The sequence below is a fragment of the Bubalus kerabau genome, chromosome 5 (genome assembly GCF_029407905.1).
Source record: "Bubalus kerabau isolate K-KA32 ecotype Philippines breed swamp buffalo chromosome 5, PCC_UOA_SB_1v2, whole genome shotgun sequence".
NCBI lineage: Eukaryota > Metazoa > Chordata > Mammalia > Artiodactyla > Bovidae > Bubalus > Bubalus kerabau.
In genome coordinates, this window is record NC_073628.1 from 80,069,336 (window position 1) to 80,095,438 (window position 26,103).

The following is a 26,103-nucleotide window of genomic DNA, read 5'->3' on the forward strand; positions in this document are numbered from 1 at the left end:
TGTCGTCTGATTTATTATTATACCCCTGCAGTGATCTTCCTATTTCCAATTCTGATAGGATCCCCAGTCTATCAATTTAAGAATTGTCCATCACCTTCAACTTTGCCTCTCACCTAATTATATCTGAATTAGAATGCTGACATGTATTTAAATAATCAGCTTCAAAATCCAAATAACCCCCTTTAAATATGTGTTTGTCCCTCAAATATGTATGTAAAGATACATCTTAAGGTACTTATTGCCAGTTGGCTTTTAGAACAAGTGTTATTTCCGTTTCATCCTTCCCTTTCTCTGCTATTTAATTGCATTTGTTATTTCATTTGACGAGAAGCTGTATATTTGGCCAACAAAAAGAAAAATACTGCTTCTATCAATTTCTAGATCGAATATAGTTTAAGTCCTGCATGTTAAGACTGAAGGTAACTACTGGACAGTTCTCATGGTTTTGCTTGTCCCTGCCACATACGATTTTGCTTATAGAAACAAAACCTGTTTGCCCACTTTTGATTTTGTTTTTAGAAATAAATAAACCTCCTTGATGTTGGATATATTCAGCATTATGTGCTTTCAGAAGATATTATCTTATGTGATTGGATCCATAATTGGGTATGATAGCCTTTTCCATTCATTTATCCAGATACTGACAGAGCAACTTGACTGCAAGTGAAGTGGAAGGTGTTTACTGTTGCACAGTAGCAGTTACAACCACTTGAAGAGGGCCTTTTAGTGGTTAGTTCAAGTTAATTGACCTCTTGGGGGTTCTTGGGTGCTCTCCCCAGTTACCTATTACCACTGCATGTAGTCATGCTTACACTAGTTGCCTCTGTGCTTGAATTTACCCAACTGCAAAATGAAGCTTTTTATAATTATGAAACAGCAAAGACTGAAAGCTGGATGGTTAGAGAGGGAACCAGGAGTTTCACTCGAGACCAGCCACGTGTGGCAGTGGACGCATTGCTTTTTGTTTGCATTATCCATAGAGAAAAACAGGGCAAATTTCCCTCTCTCCTGGCTACTTGCAGGGGGATGTCCTGATTTATAACGATACAGCTCTATAGATGCTCTGAGCATATGAGTTGAGGCTGATTGGTTTCAGAGAGTACTGGAGAAGCTTGATTGTTGTTTACAGTGGATTGTTATGTTTCCTGATAAATCAATATTTGAAAGTTGAATCCTGATACCCGCTTTTTTTCCACCCCTCTTTCTATACAGTGCTAATGTACCGGGGTGAGGCTCTAGAAGATTTTACAGGCCCGGATTGTCGTTTTGTGAATTTTAAAAAAGGAGACACTGTATATGTCTACTATAAACTGGCAGGGGGATCACCTGAAGTTTGGGCTGGAAGTGTAAGTAAAAATTTGACATAATTTTCTGCCTTTTTATTGACTTGTTTAGCACTGTAGATTTAAGTAGCTACAGTTTCTTAGAGTCTTTGATGGAGTTAACTTGTCCCCTCTGCTTGACTGTGGAAAAAGGGGCTCGTTCTGTGTCCCCTGCTGGCATCAGGCCTGGCGCAGAAGAGGGTCTCCAACAGAAGTGAACTGCTTCCAGGTGCTGCTCCTCAGAGTCAGGCCTTACAAGCCACGAGTGCTCCATACGTAGCAAATAAGGATGTGGTGTATATATATATATATGTGTGTATGTGTATATATATATATATATACACACACACACACACACACACACACACAGTAGAGTATTCAGTTCATTTCAGTTAGGTTCAGTCTCTCAGTCGTGTCTGACTCTTTGCAACCCCATGGACTGCAGCTCTTCAGGCCTCCCTGTCCATCGCCAACTCCTGGAGTTTACTCAAACTCATGTCTGTTGAGTTGCAATAGAGTATTGTTCATTCATTAAAAGACTGCAGTCTTCCTATCTGCAACATGGGTGGATTGGAGGGTGTTGTGTTAGTGAAATACGGCAAAGACAAATACTGTACATTACAAATACTGTACATACAAATACTTCCACTTATATGTGGAAGCTAAAGAGTAAGACAAATGAATATAACGAAACAGAAGCAGTCTCACAGATGCAGAAAACAAACTGGTGGTTACCAATAGTGAAACCTGAAACTTCACTTCACTTTGAAACGTCTTAACTTCATTGTTTCAAAAAGGAAGGATTCGTGAGCATTAGACTTAATCCTCTAAAATATGGGCAAGGTAGTGTTTCAGGCATTCCTGTTAAGAGCTGATTTTTTAAAAGATTTTTTTTTCTAAACTGTTAACATACCTAATCATGTGTGCTGTTTCTGTTAAAAAAGCAAAATGTGATTTTTGCTGTGTGCTTTCCTGTTTGTTTGCTTGTTTTGCTTGCAACTGCTGGGGCATCCTTTTCCTGCTCTTTGGACACTTGCTCCCACAAGTTCTTCCCAGCAGGTCTATTCCCAGCCAGCTCTGTGGGTGCGGGGATGGTGGACATGGAAATCAATGACTTGTCATGCTTTGATGTTTTTAATGAGGTGATTCACTAGAAGTGACCTGATTGGGAGGCTTATGAGCTATTGTCCCTTCCTTTCTATGTGATGTGTTGCCTGATTATTTATTGAAAGTAGTAAGAGTCCTGAATACCTAAGGATTGTCCAAACTTAGAGAAACACTCAGTCCCAAAGGTGAACATTTTCACTGTCTGTAAATCAAACAACAGAAAAGAAAGCTTAAGAATCCCCTATTGGGAAAAACAGATTTATTTTGCTGGTGGTCCACATTCCTCCAGTAAGACCAACTGGTCAGGTCAACCTTTCTATTTAGGCAGAATCCCAGTTGAATGGCTCAGATGCTGAAGAATCTGCCTGCAGTGCAGGAGACCTGGGTTTGATCCCTGAGTCGGGAAAATCCCCTGGAGAAGTAGATGGCTACCCACTCCAGTGTTCTTGCCTGGAGAATTCCATGGACAGAGGAGCCTGGCAGGCTACAATCCATAGAGTCACAAAGAGTCGTACCCAACTGAGCGACTAACAAACATACACACACCAATTGAATCACCATATTCAGAAGAGAATCTGTTTTGTTCCTTTCAAGTCTATTGCATGAGATTTCTTGATAGCCTTTACTCTTGGAACGTTTTTTTTTTCAAGCCCATACCGTTTTTGATAAAGTGGTGAAGTTGGAGCATTTGGGTAAGTGAACTTGACTTTTCACCTCTAGAGAGCCTGCCAATCTTTCTGGTTCCTGACTCTGACCCTGCCTTTGCAGGGAAACCCTGCCCTCAGCTCTCAGCCAGAAGGGATCTTTGCTGTCTAATAACCGTGCAGGCGGCGCTTTGTTTGCACTACTCGTGTGGCATTCCTTTTACTGCCTTGTATCGCAGTTAATGTGTACTGTCTTAGCTCTAGTAAAGTCAGAAACTCTGTAACGGGGCATGTGTCTTACCCATTTTCCTTGTGAATATCTCCTTTCAGGGAGCAGCACTTGTTTCCATTTGTCCCAAGTGTAGCTAATGTACTTGTTCTCTTGAAACACTATTCTTTTCCCAAATCAAATCAACAGAGATGAGATATAGAAGCAAGATTAGATATAAAAGTTACCTTCAATCATGAGGACCTATGATTCTGTGTCTTTTTGTCAGATCCTAAGAAACAGGACCTACTCAATGTAAAAATATATGGAGTTTTTTACAACTTGTGGTCTCAGTTGACAAAGATCACACCAAGATAAATGTATTTCCTTTCTCCACATAGCTCTGATTTCTTTGCCTTTTCTAGATTCTCTTAATAAACTTTTCCTGAGAAGGAAAAAAGTGTATTTTCCCTCAGCCTCCCCTCTCATTTCATGATTAAAAACTCTGTCTCCTGAGCTTTCAAGATGGTTCTTGTTTCTGTTTTTTAGTTTTCATTCTGCAGCTTTTTTTTTTCTTTTGGTTTTTTAGAATTTTATACTTTAACTGCCAGTGTAGCAATTTAAAATTGCACTGTCTTATCTAATCTTCAAGGCAGTGTTCTAGTAAAACTGGCTTTCACAGAGTTGCCAAATATAACAAAAGCTCTCATAATGTGGGTATTTTAGGAGTTAGTGATAAGATACCCTCTTTTTTTTTTTTTTCTTTCTGTGCATTTGATCTGCTTGTCAGTCTCCTCCTTTATTGATTGGGAAGAGATCTGCTACTCCCTTTCAGACTATAGTTAGTAAAAGACAGTATGTGTTTCTCAAGAGGACACACAATATACTGATAATAATACCTTTTAGGTCTCCTTGGTGGTTCAGTCAAGAGACCACCTGCAATGCAAGAGACCCAGTGGTTCAATCCCTGGGTTGGGAAGATCCCCTGGAGAAGGAAATGGCAACCCATTCCAGTATTCTTGTTGGGAAAGCTGTTCGTGCTATAGATAAATGGGATTATCTTCTGTCTTTACTTGCATGAAACTAAGCTTGCTGTGTAGATTAGTATGAATTTTATTTTCTCCCACAAAACTTGAAAATCTAGTTTGGAAAAAGCTAGTGCAGTCCATGGTATCAGTCAATATTTGCCTTTTGTTGTACTGGTCATGCATTTCAGAAATGTATTTTTTTTTTCACTTATTAATACGTCTAAGACCTGGTTTATGAGTGATGCTGTGAAATGTGCAGATAAATTCTTGTTAGAGGGTATTTGGAATTATTTCTAACCAACTTTTATTTACATAGTTTTAATTGCATAATATACACTTTCTCTTGTACAGATCTTCTAGCTATTTCAGAAATCTCACTGTATGTGCCCTGTGTTTAGAATTAAGCTGAATATTGAAAGAAAATTTCAGTAGTTTTAGAAAAGTTGTCCTTACAACATTCTGTATTAATTTATTTTGGAATAATAATCTCTGTAATCATAACAGCAACTATCTCTCTCTTGTGGTTATATCTGCCTATCTGTATGTTTCCTCTCACTACTGAGAGGTCTCTCATTTATGTTTCTTATACAGAATTTTGATTGATACTCATTTCTTCTGCTGTTTTTTAATGTAGGTTGGGCATACTTTTGGATATTTTCCAAAGGATTTAATCCAAGTAGTCCATGAATATACTCAAGAAGAGCTGCAAGTTCCAACAGATGTAAGTTGTGGATTCTCTTGTTGTTGTTCTCAGTTATAAATAGACTTACAAATTCACCAATTACACCGAATTAACTAATTTTGAATGTGTTTTGATCAAAACACATAAAATCATAAAAAATTAGGGTTGGAGTTAGGGTTACACTTAATTAACTAATTTCGAATGTGTTTTGATCAAAAAAGGAAAAACAAGTTAACATCTGTGTATCAGATTTTAATTTATCAGACTGCCTTTAAAGAAAAGAGAAGTTTGAAAAGAATTTATGGCAGACTTTGTATCAGAATCTGACAGTTCTATGTTGAAGTAGGTGTTCTTGTACAAAGCTGTGTATGCTTATTCAGGATTTTTATTTGCTACTTGATATGAGAAAAAAATGAATTCAGTATCTTTGTATTTAGTTATTAAATTCAGGAAGTAAATAAATTTTTTTTTTACTTTTTTTTACTTCAAATTACCTGAAGTAATTTTTTTTTTTTTTTTACTTCGAGCAAGATGAGAAGTTGTCTCAATACTCATTGAATAGCCTTTAGACATTTTGAGTATATAGAAATCAGGTTAAATTAATCAAACCCTAAATTATACGTTAGGCCATAAGGTTTTCTTTTGGACTCTTTAATGATTTAAGGGATTAGAGTTATGGGATAGATTCTGGAAAAGGGAACCTGAGTATTTCACACACGGTCCAGCCTCGAATCTGCAAGGTCCTGACTGCACAGTCTGGAAGGCATTCATCCAGGTGCACTAATTTAAGTAGCTTTGTGATGACAAGGATTTTGTGTTCTGGGATCCTTACTCCAGCTGATTATTTTCTGGAGGTTTAAAATTAATAAGAATTGAAACCCACCTTCAAACAGAAATCTTCAAGCAACTCTTTGGAGTCTCTGCAAGAGTGTGCAGGCTGCCCGCCTGGGGCATGTATAGCTGAGCTCTGCTGAATAGATGAAGCCACAGAGCCGTTGCTATTCTTGAAACTTTTTGTCTTCCCAAGGGTCATGAAATCAGCCTGATTGCCTGTTAGTCCTTGCTCCTAATGAGGATCCTGCTGGGAGGGAAATTATACGCTAGACAGCAGCTCATGGGTCACAGAGACCTCATTTGTTGGGGATTCCACCTTCTTGTTGCACCTCTCACTCCATGCTTCCCTCAACGTGAAGAAATGGCTTAGAAAGGCACGTGGTGAGCAGAGGAATCATTCGTTCCTGCCACACTTGTCCGGTCTCTCCAAGGACTCTGAGACTTTAGTTAGGGGAAGGAAATTATCTTTGTTGGTTTTTAAACTTTTTGCTCTGTTTAATGACCCCTTTTATGTCAATTTGTTTACTAGCAGAGGTTAAAAAAAAGTATTAGGTTTATGGGTAGTCTGAAAGCAGATCTCTTTGACACCTAATCAGAACCCTGATTTAGAGTGGAGTGCATCCCTCACTGAATCTTGTCTTCAAGCTGTACTTGTGATGGTTAAGTTGGAGCCCCCGACACCATTCTTTGTCCCTCGATATTTTTACTTCCCCTGCACTTGTATTTCAGTAAGATGCTTCTTAAGCTGATTTAACTTTCCCAGTCCAAGTAAAGTATAAGTCAGGAATCCGTGTAGACCGAGAGCCTGTCAGCAAGGTGGTACTGCCTGTTTCCAGCTAGGTAAGCAGGAAAGTACAGCCTAGAGGGGAGGATGAGGGAGATGCTGGGTGGTCTTCCAATTTCTTCTGGACAAACTATTACGGATTAAATTCCCAGAGCATCAGGTATAAATGCTGGAAGGGGGGAGGACCAATAAATGATGCCCTACTTTTCCCTGCTTGTACTCAGAACAAACTGAGAAACCCAGCAGGCAGGTAGATGGAGACCAGGATGTCACCATCTCTTACTGATAAAACTTTTTGGAGAACACAGCTCAAGTGTGCAGAAATTAATGGGCTTTGAACATGGCAGTCTAGAATGAGACACACTTACCCAGCCACAGGCAGAGCTAGCCAACTAGGGGGCTCTCCTAGTGGACTGTCCCTTATAAAACTGCCAGCACGGAAGAGAGAGGGTGCGTGTTCCCTCCAGCCAGGCCCAAGCAGAGAACAGGGGTGGTGCAGGACAAACCTACCAGCCACATGAGTCATTCCTCCTCAGGGAAAAAGAGAATGAAGGGAAGCCAGGAACATTACTCAGGTCAGAGCCCTTCCTCATGGAAATACAAAGCCAAGGGAAAGATGGGGGTCTATCCTTCTATCTCCTGACTCCCCAGGGTTGGCACAAAAGCCCCGCCAGGACCAAACATGAATTTGCAATCATCTCCGTCATTAGCGTGGGCAAGCACGTGTTCTTTTGACACTCGGTTAGTGACACGCTAATGTTTTTCTTTGCCTTGCAGGAGACAGATTTCGTTTGTTTTGATGGGGGAAGAGATGATTTTGATAATTATAATGTCGAAGAACTTTTAGGATTTTTGGAATTGTATGATTCTGCCACTGAAGATTCTGAAGAAGTTAAAGAAAAAACTGCTCAGCGTGTGGAAGAACCTCCTGAAGCATCTAATGAAAGTGACACTGAACCTGAGCCAGGAGAACCCAACTCAGAGGAAAGTGAAAGCGTACTCTCAGAAAACACTGCGGAACTCAGGGAAAGATCTGAGGCTCAGAAGAGCCACCCCCAGGTAAACAGTCAAACAGGTCATGCTCAGGGAGAGCGAACTTCATTTGAATCTTTTGGAGAAATGCTGCAAGATAAGTTAAAAGTGCCAGACAGTGAAAACAACAAAACCAGCAATAGTTCTCAGGTCTCGCACGAGCAGGAGAAGATCGATGCTTATAAACTTTTGAAAACAGAAATGACTCTGGACTTGAAAACCAAATTTGGCTCAACTGCAGATGCACTTGTATCTGATGATGAGACAACCAGACTTGTTACTTCATTAGAGGATGATTTTGTTGAGGATTTGGATCCTGAGTATTACACAGTGGGAAAGGAAGAAGAGGAGAATAAAGAAGACTTTGATGAGCTGCCGTTACTAACCTTTACAGATGGAGAAGATACGAAAACTCCAGGGCACTCCGGAATTGAGAAACACCCAACAGAGAAAGAGCAGAATTCAAACGAAGAGCATAAAGTTGAGGAAACTCAGCCCCCAGACATCAAAAAGGGTGATAAAGAGATACCAAAACACCGGGAAGATACTGTCTTCTCTGATGTTATGGAAGGGGAAGAAAACACAGACACAGATTTAGAGAGTTCTGATTCAAAGGAAGAGGATGACCCATTAGTCATGGATAGCAGATTGGGGAAACCACGACCAGAAGATCGTACTGACCCTGAAAAGGCAGCAGACCACCTTGTGAATGTAGAAGTCCCCAAAGCAGACAGTGACGACGACCCGGAAGTGGGCACAGGACTTCACATGAAAGGCAAGGGGCGGAAAGTTGAGGAGCCCAGGAGGGACTGGGTGCAGCATGAGGTAGGGCTAGAGGACGAGACGCAAGAAGACCAGGCTGTGCAGGGCTCTTCTCAGAGTGGCCACCTCAGCTCTTCACCAGCTGCTGAAAAAAGTACAGAAACATTAAAATCAGCCTTTGCTAACCAAGAGAATGACCTGAAAGGAGCAGCCGTTCACATCTCCAAAGAAATGCTTCACGAAGAAAAGCCCTCAGGGTGGAGTTTGGAAGGTGCCTCAAAGAGTGACTCAGTCCGGCAAGCAAAAGCGGCGGGGAATCAAGAGGATGAAGGAAAGACTGAACAGGAATCTGTGGGCGTGGCAGCCCCCTCGGGCGATCATCAGCCTAATGCTTCCAAAGACAGCGTGGACGAAGTAGACGGTTCAATAAGTGGGCCTAAACCACACGTGCTTTCGGGGGAGCATCCTAGCGCAGAACTTATAAAGGATCGGCTTCTTAAACTTCAAAATCAGACTAGGTTCTCCTCTCCAGATGACATGGGCTTGCCAGGAGACCTGGAAGAAGAGGGTCCCATTCTGGAAAGAAAGCTTTCCTGGCAACAAGGAGATGTGGCTGCCGCAGTTAATAAGCAAGTGAGCGAAAAGAGAGAGCTCTCTGAAGAAGAGGTCACCAGGGTCACCAAGGATGCCTCGGATGAAGGGCAGGAAGTAAGAAAAACAGGCCAAACTGATAGCACAGAAGGGCGAGGCTTCCACCCAAAAGAACCAAACCCAGAAGATGAAGATTACAGCCCTGAAGAACTCCTGGAGGATGAAAATGCTATAAGTGCAAAGCAGTCTAAAGAAAAAAGTCCTGAGATTCAGGATAAGAGGTTAGATGTTGACCTGCAAAACCCTGACAAATCTGTTTCAGGTGCCATTAAGACTGATCCAGAAACTGAAAAAAACAAAGAAGAAACTAGTCATATATCGGAAAATGAAAGAAAAAATGAGACTGCGGGTAAAACGGTAGACAGTCTGGGCAGGGACGCAGGTGGCCCGGTGGTGGAAAAAGAAGGAAGCTCTCCTGTGCATCAGAAGGTACAGAGACCCTCTGAAGGAAGTGACTTTCCTGGCAAGAAAGAAAATCAGACTCCAGAGTTAGGGGAAGCGTCTCAGAAGAAAGATCCTGATTATCTTAAAGAAGACAACCATGAGGGCCACCCAAAGACCTCAGGGCTCATGGAGAAGCCTGGGGTAGAGCCCTCAAAAGAGGACGACGAGGATGCAGAGAAATTCGTGGACCCAGGAAGCCAGGGGTCTGCTGCCGAGGACCCTGATGATGACCCATTCCCCTGGGCTCCACATGCCCCTGTGCAGCCTGAGGAGAGTGTCCATTTGGAGGACTTGCCCATAATCAGCAGCTTCTTTAAAGATCAGCAGTCTCTGCAGCGATTCCAGAAGTACTTTGACATCCACAAGCTGGAAGCCATGTTCCAGGACATGTCATCCAAGCTGAAGTCAGCTCAGAGCGAGAGCCTGCCCTATAACGTGGAGAAAGTCCTCGATAAGGTCTTTCGTGCTTGGGAGTCACACATTCTGACAGAGGCAGAGAATATGCTCGATGCTCGCGTGACGGAAAACAGAGACCTGGAAACAAAGGATAGTAGCGTCTTTGAGGAGGCTGCGGTGCTCGATGATGTTCAAGACCTGATCTATTTCGTCAGGTACAAACACGCCACAGTGGAGGAGACTGCTCCCCCAGCAGCGGCACAGCCTGTAGAGGGAGGCTGGGATGGACCAGCAGAAGGTGAGGTACCCACTTATGGCCTTGTAGGGTTGGGCTTGAGAAACAGGCATGGGGGCCGGGGGGCCGCTGAAGTGCCTCGTGCCTGATCTTTGAAGGTCTCTCCACTGGTCCCAATGTGCCCAGAGGTGAGGGGCAATACAGGGATGTCCACACGGGCCTTCCCACCTTCTCTCTTGAAGGCTGGAGTATAGATAAATATTTCTTGATCCACTTTTCACTTAGACGTTGAGACCGGTAGCATCCTCAGCAGGAAACTTTATAAAAAGAAAAAGACTCGAGCAAGAAAATGGTGTACAAAGTAGACCTGGTGACAGCTTACCAATTTCATGAAAGCGCTTTTTGAACACATTTTCTTCACCATAAAATAACTCCTGTCTGTCCAGGGGTGGACTGGCATTAACTCTTAACTTGATTCCTTGCCTGAGTTCATGCCCTCTAACATTCTTCTTCTTTTTTTTAAGAATGTTTTTGCTTGGTTGGTTTTGTTTTTTGGCCGCACTGAGCGACGTGTAAGATCTTAGTTCCCTAACCAGGGATCGAACCCAAGCCCCCTGCAGTGGAAATGCAGAGTCTTAACTACTGGACTTCCAAAGTAGTCACCCCCCTGCCCAGCTTTCATCTTCAATGGATGCCATGTTCTTCCCTGCCCTGTTAAGGCAGGCACTTTGATCAGTTAAATTCTACCAAGCCCTTGAGTTCTTGCATTCAGATTCCATTCCAACCAAGGAACGGAACCAGGATGCAGAGCCTCCTAATACAGCACTTGACGTAGAAGCCATTCCGTAAAGAGCGACTGGACAGACCCTGAGGCAGAACCCTAGAAAAGTTGATTCCTAGCTCCATGCTCTTTCCTCTGTCCCTGTGCTTCTGAGATGGAAGTATACAGACTCTTAGGTATACTTTGAAGAGATTTGAAAGGCACCTCAGCGAGCTGCCTTTGCATGTCACGTCCTTCCCTGTACCAGCTCTGTGAAGCAAGCCTGCTTCTGTGTGGAGGAGATCTGTTACTTCTTTGTGGAGTAGATGTTTGCTATTTCTGCTCTTGACTAGAATTCCCTTTTCCACATTTTTCTGTGTGGGCATATGTTGGTTTGCCAAGGGAAGTTAGGTTCATTGAAGTCCCTACAAGGAAAGATATTTATGAAATGCTTTGGGATCAGGGTTTCTCCATAAATTTTATCATGTAGATTAGATATCTGTGATGTGAGAGAAAAGCAGTTGAAACTCTTCTTTCCTTGCCCAGTTTTGCCCTGTGGGGTGCCAGCGCATGAAGGGCAGGGTGGGGGGCCACGGAGTTGTGTGCTGGGGGCGTGCTGGAGGGGGGCTCGTCATTGAGCTTTGCCAGCCCAATACGTTCTCTCCTGTAGACACACAGCCACCACTGGAGGAGAACTTCCCACAGGAGCACATGGAAGTTCCTCTGATGCAGATTCCCAAAGAGCCCGGTCATTTGGCTCAACCCGTGACCAGGGACATGGGAACCTCAGGAGTCGCCCAGAAGCCGCAAACTGAGGAAAATGGAGATCCAGGTAACACGTGCTAATTTTTCTTTACAAAGTAGAACCCTGTCCTAGAGAAGACCTACCAGGAAATTTGTTGATAAAAGTAGGAAATGGAGGGGACCATAACACAGGCATAAATGCATTTGAAAAGTAAAAAATCCTGGAACTGAAAGGTTGTTGTTGAATCACGCAGACGCCGGGATTCTTGGCCCCAAGAGGAGAAGAATTCAATCCGGGGCCAAAGACGAGGCTTGATCGCTCAGAGCTTTTGTGTAATAAAGTTTTATTAAAGTATAAAGGAGATAGAGAAAGCTTCTGACATAGGCATCAGAAGGGGGCAGAAGAGTACCCTCCTGCTAGTCTTCAGCTGGATGTTATATAGTCACTAGCAGTCTGTTAATGAAAGAAAGGAATGTCTTAAAATTTAGAATGGCACCAGGCCCCTCACCCATAAGATGCATTTTGGGATAATCTTGGCACCAAATGGTTTAGCCTGGGCCATAAAATGATTAACTTGAATCTTGAAGAAGGGCAGACCACTATACAAATAGTTTCATTTACACAGATTAGAGGAACAATATCTGAGTATAACATAACTGGTTTGTCAAGCAGGTTCTGAGCCAAGAGGCAGAACCGACTTGAAGACAGAAGCTTAAGACAAACATTTCCATAAGAAAAAGGCATTGGTTATCTCTAGGTTTGAGAAGTTAACTTCAGGCGAAATCAGGTGTCATTATGGCAACACAGTATTTTAAAAGAAACCTCCTTTTAAATTTGTATAGAGAAGGAAAAAATATTGCTAGTTTGTTTCCTCCTGCCACTTAAGAGAGAGAAAAATGTCTGACACTTGTAGGCTATTTCCTCCCTTTGGAGAGTTTGGAGACCCCTGGCCTTTCTGCCTGTTACCCTCTCAGAACTAGCAGAGAAAAGCAGGAGTCAAGACAGATGGAGGGGAGGAGCCAAGATGGCGGAGGAGTAGGGCGGGGAGAACACTGTCTCCCCCAAAAATTCATCAAAAGAGCATTTAAACGTCGAGTAAATTCCACAAAACAACTTCTGAATGCTGGCAGAGGACATCAGGCACCCAGAAAAGCAACCCAACTCTTCGAAAGGAGAGAGAAGAAATACAGCTCCACCCACCAGAACATCGATACAAGCTTCCCTAACCAGGAAACCTTGACAAGCCACCTGTACAAACCCACACACAGCGAGGAAACACCACAATAAAGAGAACTCCACAAACTGCCAGAATACAGAAAGGACACCCCAAACTCAGCAATTTAAACAAGATGAAGAGACAGAGGAACAGAGGAATACCCAGCAGATAAAAGAACAGGATAAATGCCCACCAAACCAAACAAAAGAGGAAGAGGTAGGGAATCTACCTGATAAAGAATTCTGAATAATGATAGTGAAATTGATCCAAAATCTTAAAATTAAAATGGAATCACAGATAAATAGCCTGGAGGCAAGGATTGAGAAGATGCAAGAAAGGTTTAACAAGGACTTAGAAGAAATAAAAAAGAGTCAATATATAATGAATAATGCAATAAGTGAAATTAAAAACACTCTGGAGGCAACAAATAGTAGAATAACAGAGGCAGAAGATAGGATTAGTGAATTAGAAGATAGAATGGTAGAAATAAATGAATCAGAGAGGATAAAAGAAAAACGAATTAAAAGAAATGAGGACAATCTCAGAGACCTCCAGGACAATATTAAACGCTACAACATTCGAATCATAGGGGTCCCAGAAGAAGAAGACAAAAAGAAAGACCATGAGAAAATACTTGAGGAGATAATAGTTGAAAACTTCCCTAAAATGGGGAAGGAAATAATCACCCAAGTCCAAGAAACCCAGAGAGTCCCAAACAGGATAAACCCAAGGCGAAACACCCCAAGACACATAGTAATCAAATTAACAAAGATCAAACACAAAGAACAAATATTAAAAGCAGCAAGCAAAAACAACAAATAACACACAAGGGAATACCCATAAGGATAACAGCTGATCTTTCAATAGAAACTCTTCAAGCCAGGAGGGAATGGCAAGACATACTTAAAATGTTGAAAGAAAATAACCTACAGCCCAGATTATTGTACCCAGCAAGGATCTCATTCAAATATGAAGGAGAAATCAAAAGCTTTTCAGACAAGCAAAAGCTGAGAGAATTCTGCACCACCAAACCAGCTCTCCAACAAATACTAAAGATATTCTCTGGACAGGAAACACAAAAAGGGTGTATAAATTTGAACCCAAAACAATAAAGTAAATGGCAACGGGATCATACTTATCAGTAATTACCTTAAACGTAAATGGGTTGAATGCCCCAACCAAAAGACAAAGACTGGCTGAATGGATACAAAAACAAGACCCCTACATATGTTGTCTACAAGAGACCCACCTCAAAACAGGGGACACATACAGACTGAAAGTGAAGGGCTGGAAAAACATTTTCCATGCAAATAGGGACCAAAAGAAAGCAGGAGTAGCAATACTCATATCAGATAAAATAGACTTTAAAACAAAGGCTGTGAAAAGAGACAAAGAAGGTCACTACATAATGATCAAAGGATCAATCCAAGAAGAAGATATAACAATTATAAATATATATGCACCCAACACGGGAGCACCGCAGTATGTAAGACAAATGCTAACAAGTATGAAAGGAGAAATTAGCAATAACACAATAATAGTGGGAGACTTTAATACCCCGCTCACACCTATGGATAGATCAACTAAACAGAAAATTAACAAGGAAACACAAACTTTAAATGATACAATAGACCAGTTAGACCTAATTGATATCTATAGGATATTTCATCCCAAAACAATGAATTTCACCTTTTTCTCAAGCGCACATGGAACCTTCTCCAGGATAGATCACATCCTGGGCCATAAAGCTAGCCTTGGTAAATTCAAAAAAATAGAAATCATTCCAAGCATCTTTTCTGACCACAATGCAGTAAGATTAGATCTCAATTACAAGAGAAAAACTATTAAAAATTCCAACATATGGAGGCTGAACAACACGCTGCTGAATAACCAACAAATCACAGAAGAAATCAAAAAAGAAATCAAAATGTGCATAGAAACGAATGAAAATGAAAACACAACAACCCAAAACCTGTGGGACACGGTAAAAGCAGTCCTAAGGGGAAAGTTCATAGCAATACAGGCACACCTCAAGAAACAAGAAAAAAGTCAAATAAATAACCTAACTCTACACCTAAAGCAACTAGAAAAGGAAGAAATGAAGAACCCCAGGGTTAGTAGAAGGAAGGAAATCTTAAAAATTAGAGCAGAAATAAATGCAAAAGAAACAAAAGAGATCATAGCAAAAATCAACAAAACCAAAAGGCTGGTTTTTTGAAAGGATAAATAAAATTGACAAACCATTAGCCAGACTCATCAAGAAACAAAGGGAGAAAAATCAAATCAATAAAATTAGAAATGAAAATGGAGAGATCACAACAGACAACACAGAAATACAAAGGATCATAAGAGAGTACTATCAACAATTATATGCCAATAAAATGGACAATGTGGAAGAAATGGACAAATTCTTAGAAAAGTACAACTTTCCAAAACTGGACCAGGAAGAAATAGAAAATCTTAACAGACCCATCACAAGCACGGAAATTGAAACTGTAATCAAAAATCTTCCAGCAAACAAAAGCCCAGGTCCAGACGGCTTCACAGCTGTATTCTACCAAAAATTTAGAGAAGAGCTAACACCTATCCTGCTCAAACTCTTCCAGAAAATTGCAGAGGATGGTAAACTTCCAAACTCATTCTATGAGGCCACCATCACCCTAATACCAAAACCTGACAAAGATCCCACAAAAAAAGAAAACTACAGGCCAATATCACTGATGAACATAGATGCAAAAATCCTTAACAAAATTCTAGCAATCAGAATCCAACAACACATTAAAAAGATCATACACCATGACCAAGTGGGCTTTATCCCAGGGATGCAAGGATTCTTCAATATCTGCAAATCAATCAATGTAATACACCACATTAACAAATTGAAAAATAAAAACCATATGATTATCTCAATAGATGCAGAGAAAGCCTTTGACAAAATTCAACATCCATTTATGATCAAAACTCTCCAGAAAGCAGGAATAGAAGGAACATACCTCAACATAATAAAAGCTATATATGACAAACCCACAGCAAACATTATCCTCAGTGGTGAAAAATTGAAAGCATTTCCTCTAAAGTCAGGAACAAGACAAGGGTGCCCACTTTCACCATTACTATTCAACATAGTTTTGGAAGTTTTGGCCACAGCAATCAGAGCAGAAAAAGAAATAAAAGGAATCCAAATTGGAAAAGAAGAAGTAAAGCTCTCACTGTTTGCAGATGACATGATCCTCTACATAGAAAACCCTAAAGACTCCACCAGAAAATTACTAGAACTAATCAATGACTATAGTAAAGTTGCAGGATATAAAATCAACACCCAGAAATCCCTTGCATTCCTATACACTAATAATGAGAAAACAGAAAGAGAAATTAAGGAAACAATTCCATTCACCATTGCAACAGAAAGAATAAAATACTTAGGAATATATCTACCTAAAGAAACTAAAGACCTATATATAGAAAACTATAAAACACTGGTGAAAGCAATCAAAGAGGACACTAACAGATGGAGAAATATACCATGTTCATGGATTGGAAGAATCAATATAGTGAAAATGAGTATACTACCCAAAGCAATCTATAGATTCAATGCAATCCCTATCAAGCTACCAACAGTATTCTTCACAGAGCTAGAACAAATAATTTCACAATTTGTATGGAAATACAAAAAACCTCGAATAGCCAAAGCGATCTTGAGAAAGAAGAATGGAACTGGAGGAATCAACCTACCTGACTTCAGGCTCTACTACAAAGCCACAGTTATCAAGACAGTATGGTACTGGCACAAAGAAATATAGATCAATGGAACAAAATAGAAAGCCCAGAGATAAATCCACGCACATATGGACACCTTATCTTGGACAAAGGAGGCAAGAATATACAATGGATTAAAGACAATCTCTTTAACAAGTGATGCTGGGAAATCTGGTCAACCACTTGTAAAAGAATGAAACTAGAACACCTTCTAACACCATACACAAAAATAAACTCAAAATGGATTAAAGATCTAAACGTAAGACCAGAAACTATAAAACTCCTAGAGGAGAACATAGGCAAAACACTCTCTGACATACATCACAGCAGGATCCTCTATGACCCACCTCCCAGAATATTGGAAATAAAGGCAAAAATAAACAAATGGGACCTAATTAACCTTAAAAGCTTCTGCACATCAAAGGAAACTATTAGCAAGGTGAAAAGACAGCCTTCAGAATGGGAGAAGATAATAGCAAATGAAGCAACTGACAAACAACTAATCTCGAGAATATACAAGCAACTCCTACAGCTCAACTCCAGAAAAATAAATGACCCAATCAAAAAATGGGCCAAAGAACTAAATAGACATTTCTCCAAAGAAGACATCCAGATGGCTAACAAACACATGAAAAGATGCTCAACATCACTCATTATCAGAGAAACGCAAATCAAAACCACTATGAGGTACCATTTCACACCAGTCAGAATGGCTGCGATCCAAAAGTCTACAAGCAATAAATGCTGGAGAGGGTGTGGAGAAAAGGGAACCCTCTTACACTGTTGGTGGGAATGCAAACTAGTACAGCCACTATGGAGAACAGTGTGGAGATTCCTTAAAAAACTGGAAATAGAACTGCCTTATGATCCAGCAATCCCACTGCTGGGCATACACACTGAGGAAACCAGAAGGGAAAGAGACACATGTACCCCAATGTTCATCGCAGCACTGTTTATAATAGTCAGGACATGGAAGCAACCTAGATGTCCATCAGCAGATGAATGGATAAGAAAGCTATGGTACATATCACAATGGAGTATTACTCAGCCATTAAAAAGAATACATTTGAATCAGTTCTAATGAGGTGGATGAAACTGGAGCCTATTATCCAGAGTGAAGTAAGCCAGAAAGAAAAACACCAATACAGTATACTAACGCATATACATGGAATTTAGAAAGATGGTAACAATAACCCTGTGTACGAGACAGCAAAAGAGACACTGATGTATAGAACAGTCTTATGGACTCTGTGGGAGAGGGAGAGGGTGGGAAGATTTGGGAGAATGGCATTGAAACATGTAAAATATCATGTATGAAACGAGTTGCCAGTCCAGGTTCGATGCACGATACTGGATGCTTGGGGCTGGTGCACTGGGACGACCCAGAGGGATGGAATGGGGAGGGAGGAGGGAGGAGGGTTCAGGATGGGGAACACATGTATACCTGTGGCGGATTCATTTTGATATTTGGCAAAACTAATACAATTATGTAAAGTTTAAAAAAAAAAAAAAAAAGACGGAGATCAGTAATAGCAAGCGGGTCAGAGACTATAAGTAATCTACCAACCAGTGCTTGGTGGGCACTAGCTTATGCGAGTAATGGAAATCTAAAATACTATTCTTAAAAAGTCTTATGCTCAAAAACAACAGTTTTCAGCCAGACCAACAGCGGGGAAACTATGGGCGTGGAGACCAGCGAGCTTGTTTAACAATCCCTCCAGGGAATTCTGACCTGTTAGAAGTTAAAGTTTGAGAACTACTGCTCTGTGTCTTGGAAAAGGCAATGGCACCCCGCTCCAGTACTCTTGCCTGGAAAATCCCATGGGCGGAGGAGCCTGGTAGGCTGCAGTCCATGGGGTTGCTAAGAGTCGGACACGACTGAGCGACTTCATGTTCACTTTTCACTTTCATGCACTGGAGAAGGAAATGGCAACCCACTCCAGTGTTCTTGCCTGGAGAATCCAAGGGACGGGGGAGCCTAGTGGGCTGCTGTCTCTGGGGTCGCACAGAGTCGGACATGACTGAAGTGATTTAGCAGCAGCAGCAGCTCTGTGTCTCAAATTCTGTTTCCCTCTGTTCTCTCCTCCATCCCACTCCCAATAGAGTACATTGTAGCTCAGGTCTTTTGTTAATATGCTACCTAGTCATGGTAAAGCTTCTTTTAAATCTGTGAAGGGGATATTATACATCTAGATATCCTTATACTATAAGATTAGAGGAAACAGTGCAGGACTTTGCAGGAGGTAACAGTCCAGTGGAGGCAGAACCTTGGGAATAGTATCACTACTTAATCACAGAGCACAGTAAACATCCAGTGGGACAGTGAGTAGCAGATTTCATTTGGATTGAGAAAGTTGTTTTCAAAATAAAGGTTTTTTTTTTAATTCATTTATTTTTAATTGGAGGATAATTACACTGTTGTGTTGGTTTCTGCTATACATCAATATGAATCAGCCATAGGTATATATATGTCCCCTCCCTCCCCCACCACCCAAAATAAGGTTTTTAAAAATGCAACCCCAGTATTAGTATCAACAGCGTTCTAATTTTTGTGTAGCTCACTCATTTTACTGATAAATCAGAACAGCCGATTTGTGTTATTTTGTGTATCCAGTATTGTGATACAACATCATTATCGTTTTGTGTTTTTAGAGGTTGTGGTCTCTAACCATAGGTAGAGTCTTACGCTATGATACCGCAGGCCCAGCGGCACTGGGCTGCCTCCTTGACCACCTCAGCCCTTCAAAATATAGGAGAGGTCATAGCAGGAAGAGGAATTCAGCTAATTTGAGAAGAAATGGCATATCAGAGGTCTCTCGTGTTCCAGAGGATATTGTGTTCATATGCAATACTCTGTACTTCTAAACTCTTGTAACTCAAAAGTGTTTTCCTCGTTGATAATAAGTCATGTACTGAATAACTTGATACCTTCTTGGTCAAAAACTTTCTGCAAGATTTTGCTTGCAGAATTAAAACCAGGTGTCTTGCCTCATCCTTTATTTTGCACCACAAAGTGACACAGCTTCCTTTAGAGACTGAACCGTGCAAGTGGAAGTGCTAGTTGCTCATTCGTGTCCGATTCTCTGCGACCCCATGGACTGTGGCCCACCAGGCTCCTCTGTCTCCGGGATTCTCCAGGCAAGAATACGGGAGTGGGTTGCCATGCCCTTCTTTAGAAGATGATCTTCCCAAATCTCCCTTCATGCCTCTCAGATGAGGTGCTGACCTGCTTGGGAAAACTTCACCAGTGGTCAGATGCATAGGTCAGTAGCTGTGGAGTCTTAGGGTTGGAAGACATCTGCGTGGCAACGAATCCTCCTTCTCGTTAGTTACTTCTTGGACTCCTAGCTGTTTATAAGAAACACCCCAGACCCCCCAAACTCCTGAAATTCCTTCCCTACCTCCACCTCATGTAGAGATCCTTCCAGGTAGAGGTAGAATTGGACCTCTTTCGCAGAGCTACACCAGGCCCCAACCTGTAAGCGGTTCCCTTTCGTCTCTTGGTGTTTGCCATCCTCCCTTTGTAGCCGTCGTTCACGCATTCAGTGCCTGCCAGGTGCCAGATTCTGTGCTGAGCATGGGTGCAAGTTTGCAAACGGACACGCTTCTCTTTCTCATTGTTTGCCTGAAGTTTCTAATACAATAAGTCACCAGCACTAAATAAATGTTTGTTAAATGTGGTAAGTGTGTCTATAGGAAAAGCATAAAATTCTGTGTTCCTCAATCCCCGTGAGCCTGTGTTATTCAGACAGCAGTTGCATTGCCGGGGATGTGATGGAGGGATTGCTGGCAGGTCGGAGATAGTGTTCATTTTATAATTGAGGATGTGATGGCTCTAATGGGGGTTCTGACATTTTTTTAATATATAATTATCTTCAGGAGAAGCACATATCCAGGTAGAGAGACTAATATTCAGTGGGCACTTGATAAATATTTAAAATGAAGGGAAACAAAACTTATTCTGAAGCTTAAATAAAATATTTCCTTTCTCCTTCAACTTTAGGGATAATTACACCACAAGGCACTCCTGTCGATGCTGATGATGCTCAAAAGCAGCTGGCAGCAGATATTGAAGAACCAGCAAGTGTCACGCCTCTGGAAAATGCAATTGCTTTCATATACTCACTTGTGTTTCATTTAACTAAGATGGTAAGTTTGACATGTAATTTTTTCAAATAGAATGTTAATTATTACCATTTTCAAGTTGATTTTAAGCATGAGATGAAGAATTTAAAATGTCTTTATGAAAACTACTCCTACGCCTTTGAAGGCAGCCTCTGAAATAAGCCACAGGTGTGTGATGGTGGTGGGTTCTTAGTTCAGTTCAGCACTTGGCGATAGCGTTGGCGGCCAGCGCTGGGCATCTGCACACCTGTTCTGCCTTCAGGGATCTTTTGGTCTAACAGGGAGAGAATGAAATTCACTGGAAACACAATATGATATGGGAAAGAAGAGGCGTATTTACCTGATGGTGTGAGAGTATGTTAAATAAATTGATTCACTGAGGTGGGAGGACGGGCAGAGGAGGTCAGAAGTTAGCTGAGACATCTTCTGAGCCGAGCTGCAGGATCCGTGTAGTTTGATGTGTAATTTGTTGTTGAATAGGGCTGGGGAGGTGGATGGGTTGAGTGCACAGGCACACAGAAGTAGTATGTTTGGGGAAATGGGACATGAAGAAAAGGTTACTTGGCATTGTCCAAGTATAGAGTTCGAGGGGCGTGCGTGGTCTTGTGGAGGGAGATGGGCTCAGGTACAGGAGGTTGTATGTCATGGTAGGTTGTGTTAGAGATAGAGATCCTGTGAAGGTTTTAAGCAGGAAATAAGTATAGTCATATTTGTTCTTAGAAAGAGTCACTTATGGCAGAATTATTTATTCAAGTTGATCTGTCTAAGGAATTCTGATCCATATGAGACATTTAGTCCGTCCATTGAATGGGATCTAAGCTGTTTAGGGCTTAGCACCCCCTTGTGGTATTTTCTGGAATTGGACATTCTTGGTAAATGATGGGAATGAGCAAGCTTTCAGAATTCAGAGGCCAAGTTGCCCTTGGAGCTATAAAGTATACTCTGCATCAAAAATACCTATCCTCCAGGTTCTGTTATTTCAAGACTTTTTAAGGAAAAGGGGTTATTTTTTTGTTCTGTTATACACATGGGCTTTGAGTGAGGATAAATCTGGTTTCAAATCCCAGGTCCGTCATTTAGAAACTTGGGTAGATTACTTAAGTTTGAACCTCAGCTTTTTCCTCTTTAAAATACAGATAATACCTACCCCAGTTGTAAGAATTAAATGAATTGATAATATCAAGCAATAGTGTAGTGCCTGGCATTTTATAAGATCTCATCCCCCTGCCTGCTTCTCATTTGGATGATCAGAGAGGGCAGTATAAAAATATTGGATACTGCAGGGAATTCAGGAGAAAGGCCGCCAGGATGGGAAAGTTAGAGGAAACTTTTCAGTTTTCTCTGTGTTTGTGGTAGCGGCAGCCACCCCGTGAATGTGTATGCCCTGTGCAGTTAGAGTTCTGAAGGAAATTTTCAGTGATGAAGGCGATCTCAGAATTAGAATTTGGTTATCAGCATGAATCATCATCACATCTAAAACTTAACAGCCTCCAGATGTGAGAGAAGTTCTTTGTTCATTTTATTGGTGGGTATGCACAGAGCCCTGTTGTAGACCTGGGTTGGAGGACACAGATGTGGTAGAGGATATTATTTCTGCTTGAGGGATAACGGGAGAAGACACAGACATGAATGGCAAGAGAAAAGGGTGCATATTACAAAGTAACAGTGACTTGAAAGGTTATCATCAAGAAAGTATTTGGATGGCCCAATATGTATAGAGTATTATGCTAGGAATAAAAGAGTCTAAGAGGTATAAAACATGATTCTGATTTATGAAAGGCTTAAAAAATGACATATCAAATATATATGGAAATTGGAAAAATGGGAAGCATGAAATAGCTGTTGTTAAGTATCAGATAAGTAGTATAGATAACTATTTGTAGAGCTGGGAAATAATGGGGTGCTGACTTGTTTGGGAAAACTGCACCAGAAGTCAGATGCATAGATCAGCAGTTGATGGGATCTCCAGGCTAGAGGAGATCTGAGAGAGCAACTAATTCAACTTTTTACAAACTGCGCTAATTTCCTCTACTCCAGCCCTGACTAGTAGTTATGGGGTCTGGGCATCAACAATTCCTAGTGTGAGCCATCTGTCTTATAAGACTACACATTGCTTTGTTGGCTAGTTTATTCTTATATTGACTCCAAATTTTTCTCCATATAATTTTTTTCTCTTAGAATCTAATTCCTTTTTTACATAGTAATCATTTAAATATTTGAAGTTATGCTTCAATTTTTTTTCCTTTAGTGTTTTAGCATGGAAAATTTCAAAATGGTAATAGTAAAGAGAAAATAATAAAATGAAATTATGGCCCATCACTCAACTTAACAGTAATTCCTTAATATCACCCATTTTTGGACACATTTCAGAATCCCCTCCCTTCCTTTTAAAATTATTCTTACTCAGTTCAGGATCTTGAGGTCCAAAAGTTACAAGGGGTTCATACATGTCTTAAATCAACCTTTTAATCAGATATAAATTACATATAACAAAATGTACCCATTCTAGGAATGAATTTTAACAAATGTAAACACTTATGTAAAAACAACCATAACCAAATATGGAACATTTCTTTTGTTTGAAAAAGTTCCTTTGCATACCTTCTCAGTGTATCTTACCCAAACCACCTGTTCTAGGCAACCATTGACAAAACTTTTTCTCACTATACATTAGCTTTTCCTGTTGTAGAATTATAGTTATAAATGGATTTATAGTTGGTGTGAAACTGCCCAGCCTCACGGTAAGTTTATTTTATCTTGGAAACTGCCCATCTGCTCTCCAAAGTGACTGTATCATTTTATATTTCCACTAACAATTTATAAAACTTCCATTTGGTCACATATTTCCTAACATCTGGTATTATCAGCCTTAAAGTGTAGCTATTCTAGTGGGCATGCCTTTGAGGTTTTAATTATATTTCCTGATGCTTAATGATGTTGAGCACCTTTTCATGTGGCCATACTTTTTCATGGGCTTATGTGTGAAATAGCTTTTTAAATCTTTTGTCCTTCTTTAAACTGGCATTTGTTTTTTGTTTTTTTTAATAAGTATTAAAGTCTAAGAGTTCTTTATATTCATATAATTTAGATACAACTCCTTTCTCAGATACATACTGCAAATAATTGCTTCCAAATTCTGGCTTGGCCTTTCAATTTCTTAGCATTGTCTTTTGAAGAGCAAATTTTTAACTTTGATGAGCACCATTTTATTAATGTTCACTTTTATGGTACGTGCCTTTTGTCTCCTGCCTAAGGAATCATAGATAGTTCCAATGATGTGAATATTTTCATATTTTCTTCTAGAAGTTTTATTGTTATACTCGTTCATGATTAAGACTTTGTTCCATTTTGGGTAAATTTTTGTGAATGTTGGGAGGTAGAGATCATGTTTTATTTTTTCCCCCCCAAATGAATATCCATTTGCTCCCATACCATTTCTTTCCCCTTTAAATTACATTGGCACCTTGAGTTGAGATCAGTTGACCACATATATATATATGTCTCTTTCTGGACTCTGCTGCTGCTACTGCTGCTAAGTCGCTTCAGTCGTGTCCGACTCTGTGCGACGCCATAGACGGCAGCCCACCAGGCTCCCCCATCCCTGGGATTCTCCAGGCAAGAACACTGGAGTGGGTTGTCATTTCCTTCCCCAATGCATGAAAGTGAAAAGTGAAAGTGAAGTCGCTCAGTCGTGTCCGACCCTCAGTGACCCCATGGACTCTGCTCTGTTCTATTGATCGACAACACCACACTGTTTTGATTACTATAGCTTTATAGTAGGTTTTGCAATCAGGTAGTTCCTTTGTGAAATTGTTTTGGTCCCTGCATTTCCTTTGCATTTCCATATAAAGTTTAGAATCAACTTATCACTTGCTATAAAAAAGCATGCTGAGCATTTGATTGTTATTATACTGAATCCATAGATGAATTTGGGAAGAACTGGTATCAACAAATATTAAGGCTTCTCATGAAGATGAACTAAGTTCATCTCTGCATTCATTTAGATCTTTATATTCTCTCAACAGGGCTTTGTACTTTGCCGTGTACAAGTTTCATGCATATTTTGTTTATGTATGCCAGGTATTTCATGGTTCTTGATGTTCTAAATGGTATTTTTTTACATTTTGTTTGCAATTTTTTGCTGATATGTAGAAATACAGTTGAATTTTTTGTACTGACCTTACTTATTATCTTACTAAATTATCTATTATTTCTAAGGGGGGGTGTAGATTTCATAGGATTCTCTGTGTAGATGACCATGTCATCTATGAATAAACACCTTTTTAAAAAGTCAGATTAATTAAAGCATAATTTATATCTAGTAAAATTCACCCTTTCTGTATGCAGTTCTGTGTTTTCACATTTTTTTCAAAGATTTTTGTTTTCACCCTTCTCTTGCCTCTCTTTCTAGGACTCTAACTGTATTTCTGTTAGCTCATTTTATGTAGTTCCACAGGTCACTGAGACTCTGTTCTTTGTTGTTGTTATTTAGTCTTTTTATGTACTTTAAGTACTTTTTATGTAATTTAAGTATTTCCTGTTGCTACTTTAAGTTTATTGATCTTTTGTGGTATCTTATCTGCTCTTAAGCCATCAGGTAAAATTTTGATTTTGGTTATTTTATTTTTTAGCTCTAAAAGTTCCACTTAGTTTTATTTTATATCTTCCATTTCTCTCCTCAGTATGGTCATTAAAAAAAAATTCTTAAATATATTTTTAAATGATTCTTTTAAAGCCCCTTAAAGGCAATGACACCCCACTCCAGTACTCTTGCCTGGCAAATGATGGAGGAGCCTGGTAGGCTGCAGTCCATGCGGTCGCTAAGAGTTGGGCACGACTGAGAGACTTCACTTTCACGCATTGGAGAAGGAAATGGCAACCCACTCCAGTGTTCTTGCCTGGAGAATCCCAGGGACTGAGGAGCCTAGTGGGCTGCCATCTATGGGGTTGCACAGTCGGACACGACTGAAGCGACTTAGCAGCAGCAGAAAAGCTAACATTCTGTCATCTCTTGCAATTTCTTGGTCTATTTTTGTAGGTTGACTTATCTCTTATATGGGATACATTTTTCTGCTTTTTTTCATGTCTAGAGGTTTTGTGTGTTTTTTTGTTGTTTTTTTTTTTTTTTTTGGTTTGATTGTTTTTCTTTTTGGATACTAGGTACTGGGAATGTGAATGATGGGTGCCTGGATTTTGGTGGGTTCCTTTAAAAAAGTGTTGAAGTTTGTTTTTCTAGACTGTTAAGTTATTTGAAGATCTGCTTGATCCTTTCTAGACTTATTTTTAAGATTTGTTGCGAGGTATAATAGTAGTATTTACTCCAGGGCTAGTGTTTCCCTACTATAATGATGTTATTCTTCTGGAATCTACTA

The 26,103-nt window shown here is 40.4% G+C and overlaps 1 protein-coding gene across 4 annotated transcripts in view; it reads left to right on the forward strand.

Moving 5' to 3' along the window:
- MIA3 (MIA SH3 domain ER export factor 3) overlaps positions 1–26,103 on the forward strand; it is a 92,421-nt gene that overhangs the window by 30,940 nt on the left and 35,378 nt on the right. For 3 of the 4 annotated variants that reach the window (XM_055581936.1, XM_055581935.1, XM_055581937.1), the window contains 5 exons: positions 1,213–1,346; positions 4,944–5,030; positions 7,387–10,192; positions 11,560–11,721; positions 20,610–20,755. In XM_055581936.1, the coding sequence (XP_055437911.1) occupies positions 1,213–1,346; positions 4,944–5,030; positions 7,387–10,192; positions 11,560–11,721; positions 20,610–20,755 (3,335 nt within the window). Of the gene's footprint in view, positions 1–637; positions 730–1,212; positions 1,347–4,943; positions 5,031–7,386; positions 10,193–11,559; positions 11,722–20,609; positions 20,756–26,103 lie in introns of those variants that run through there. The other variant, XM_055581939.1, reaches the window with a different exon arrangement.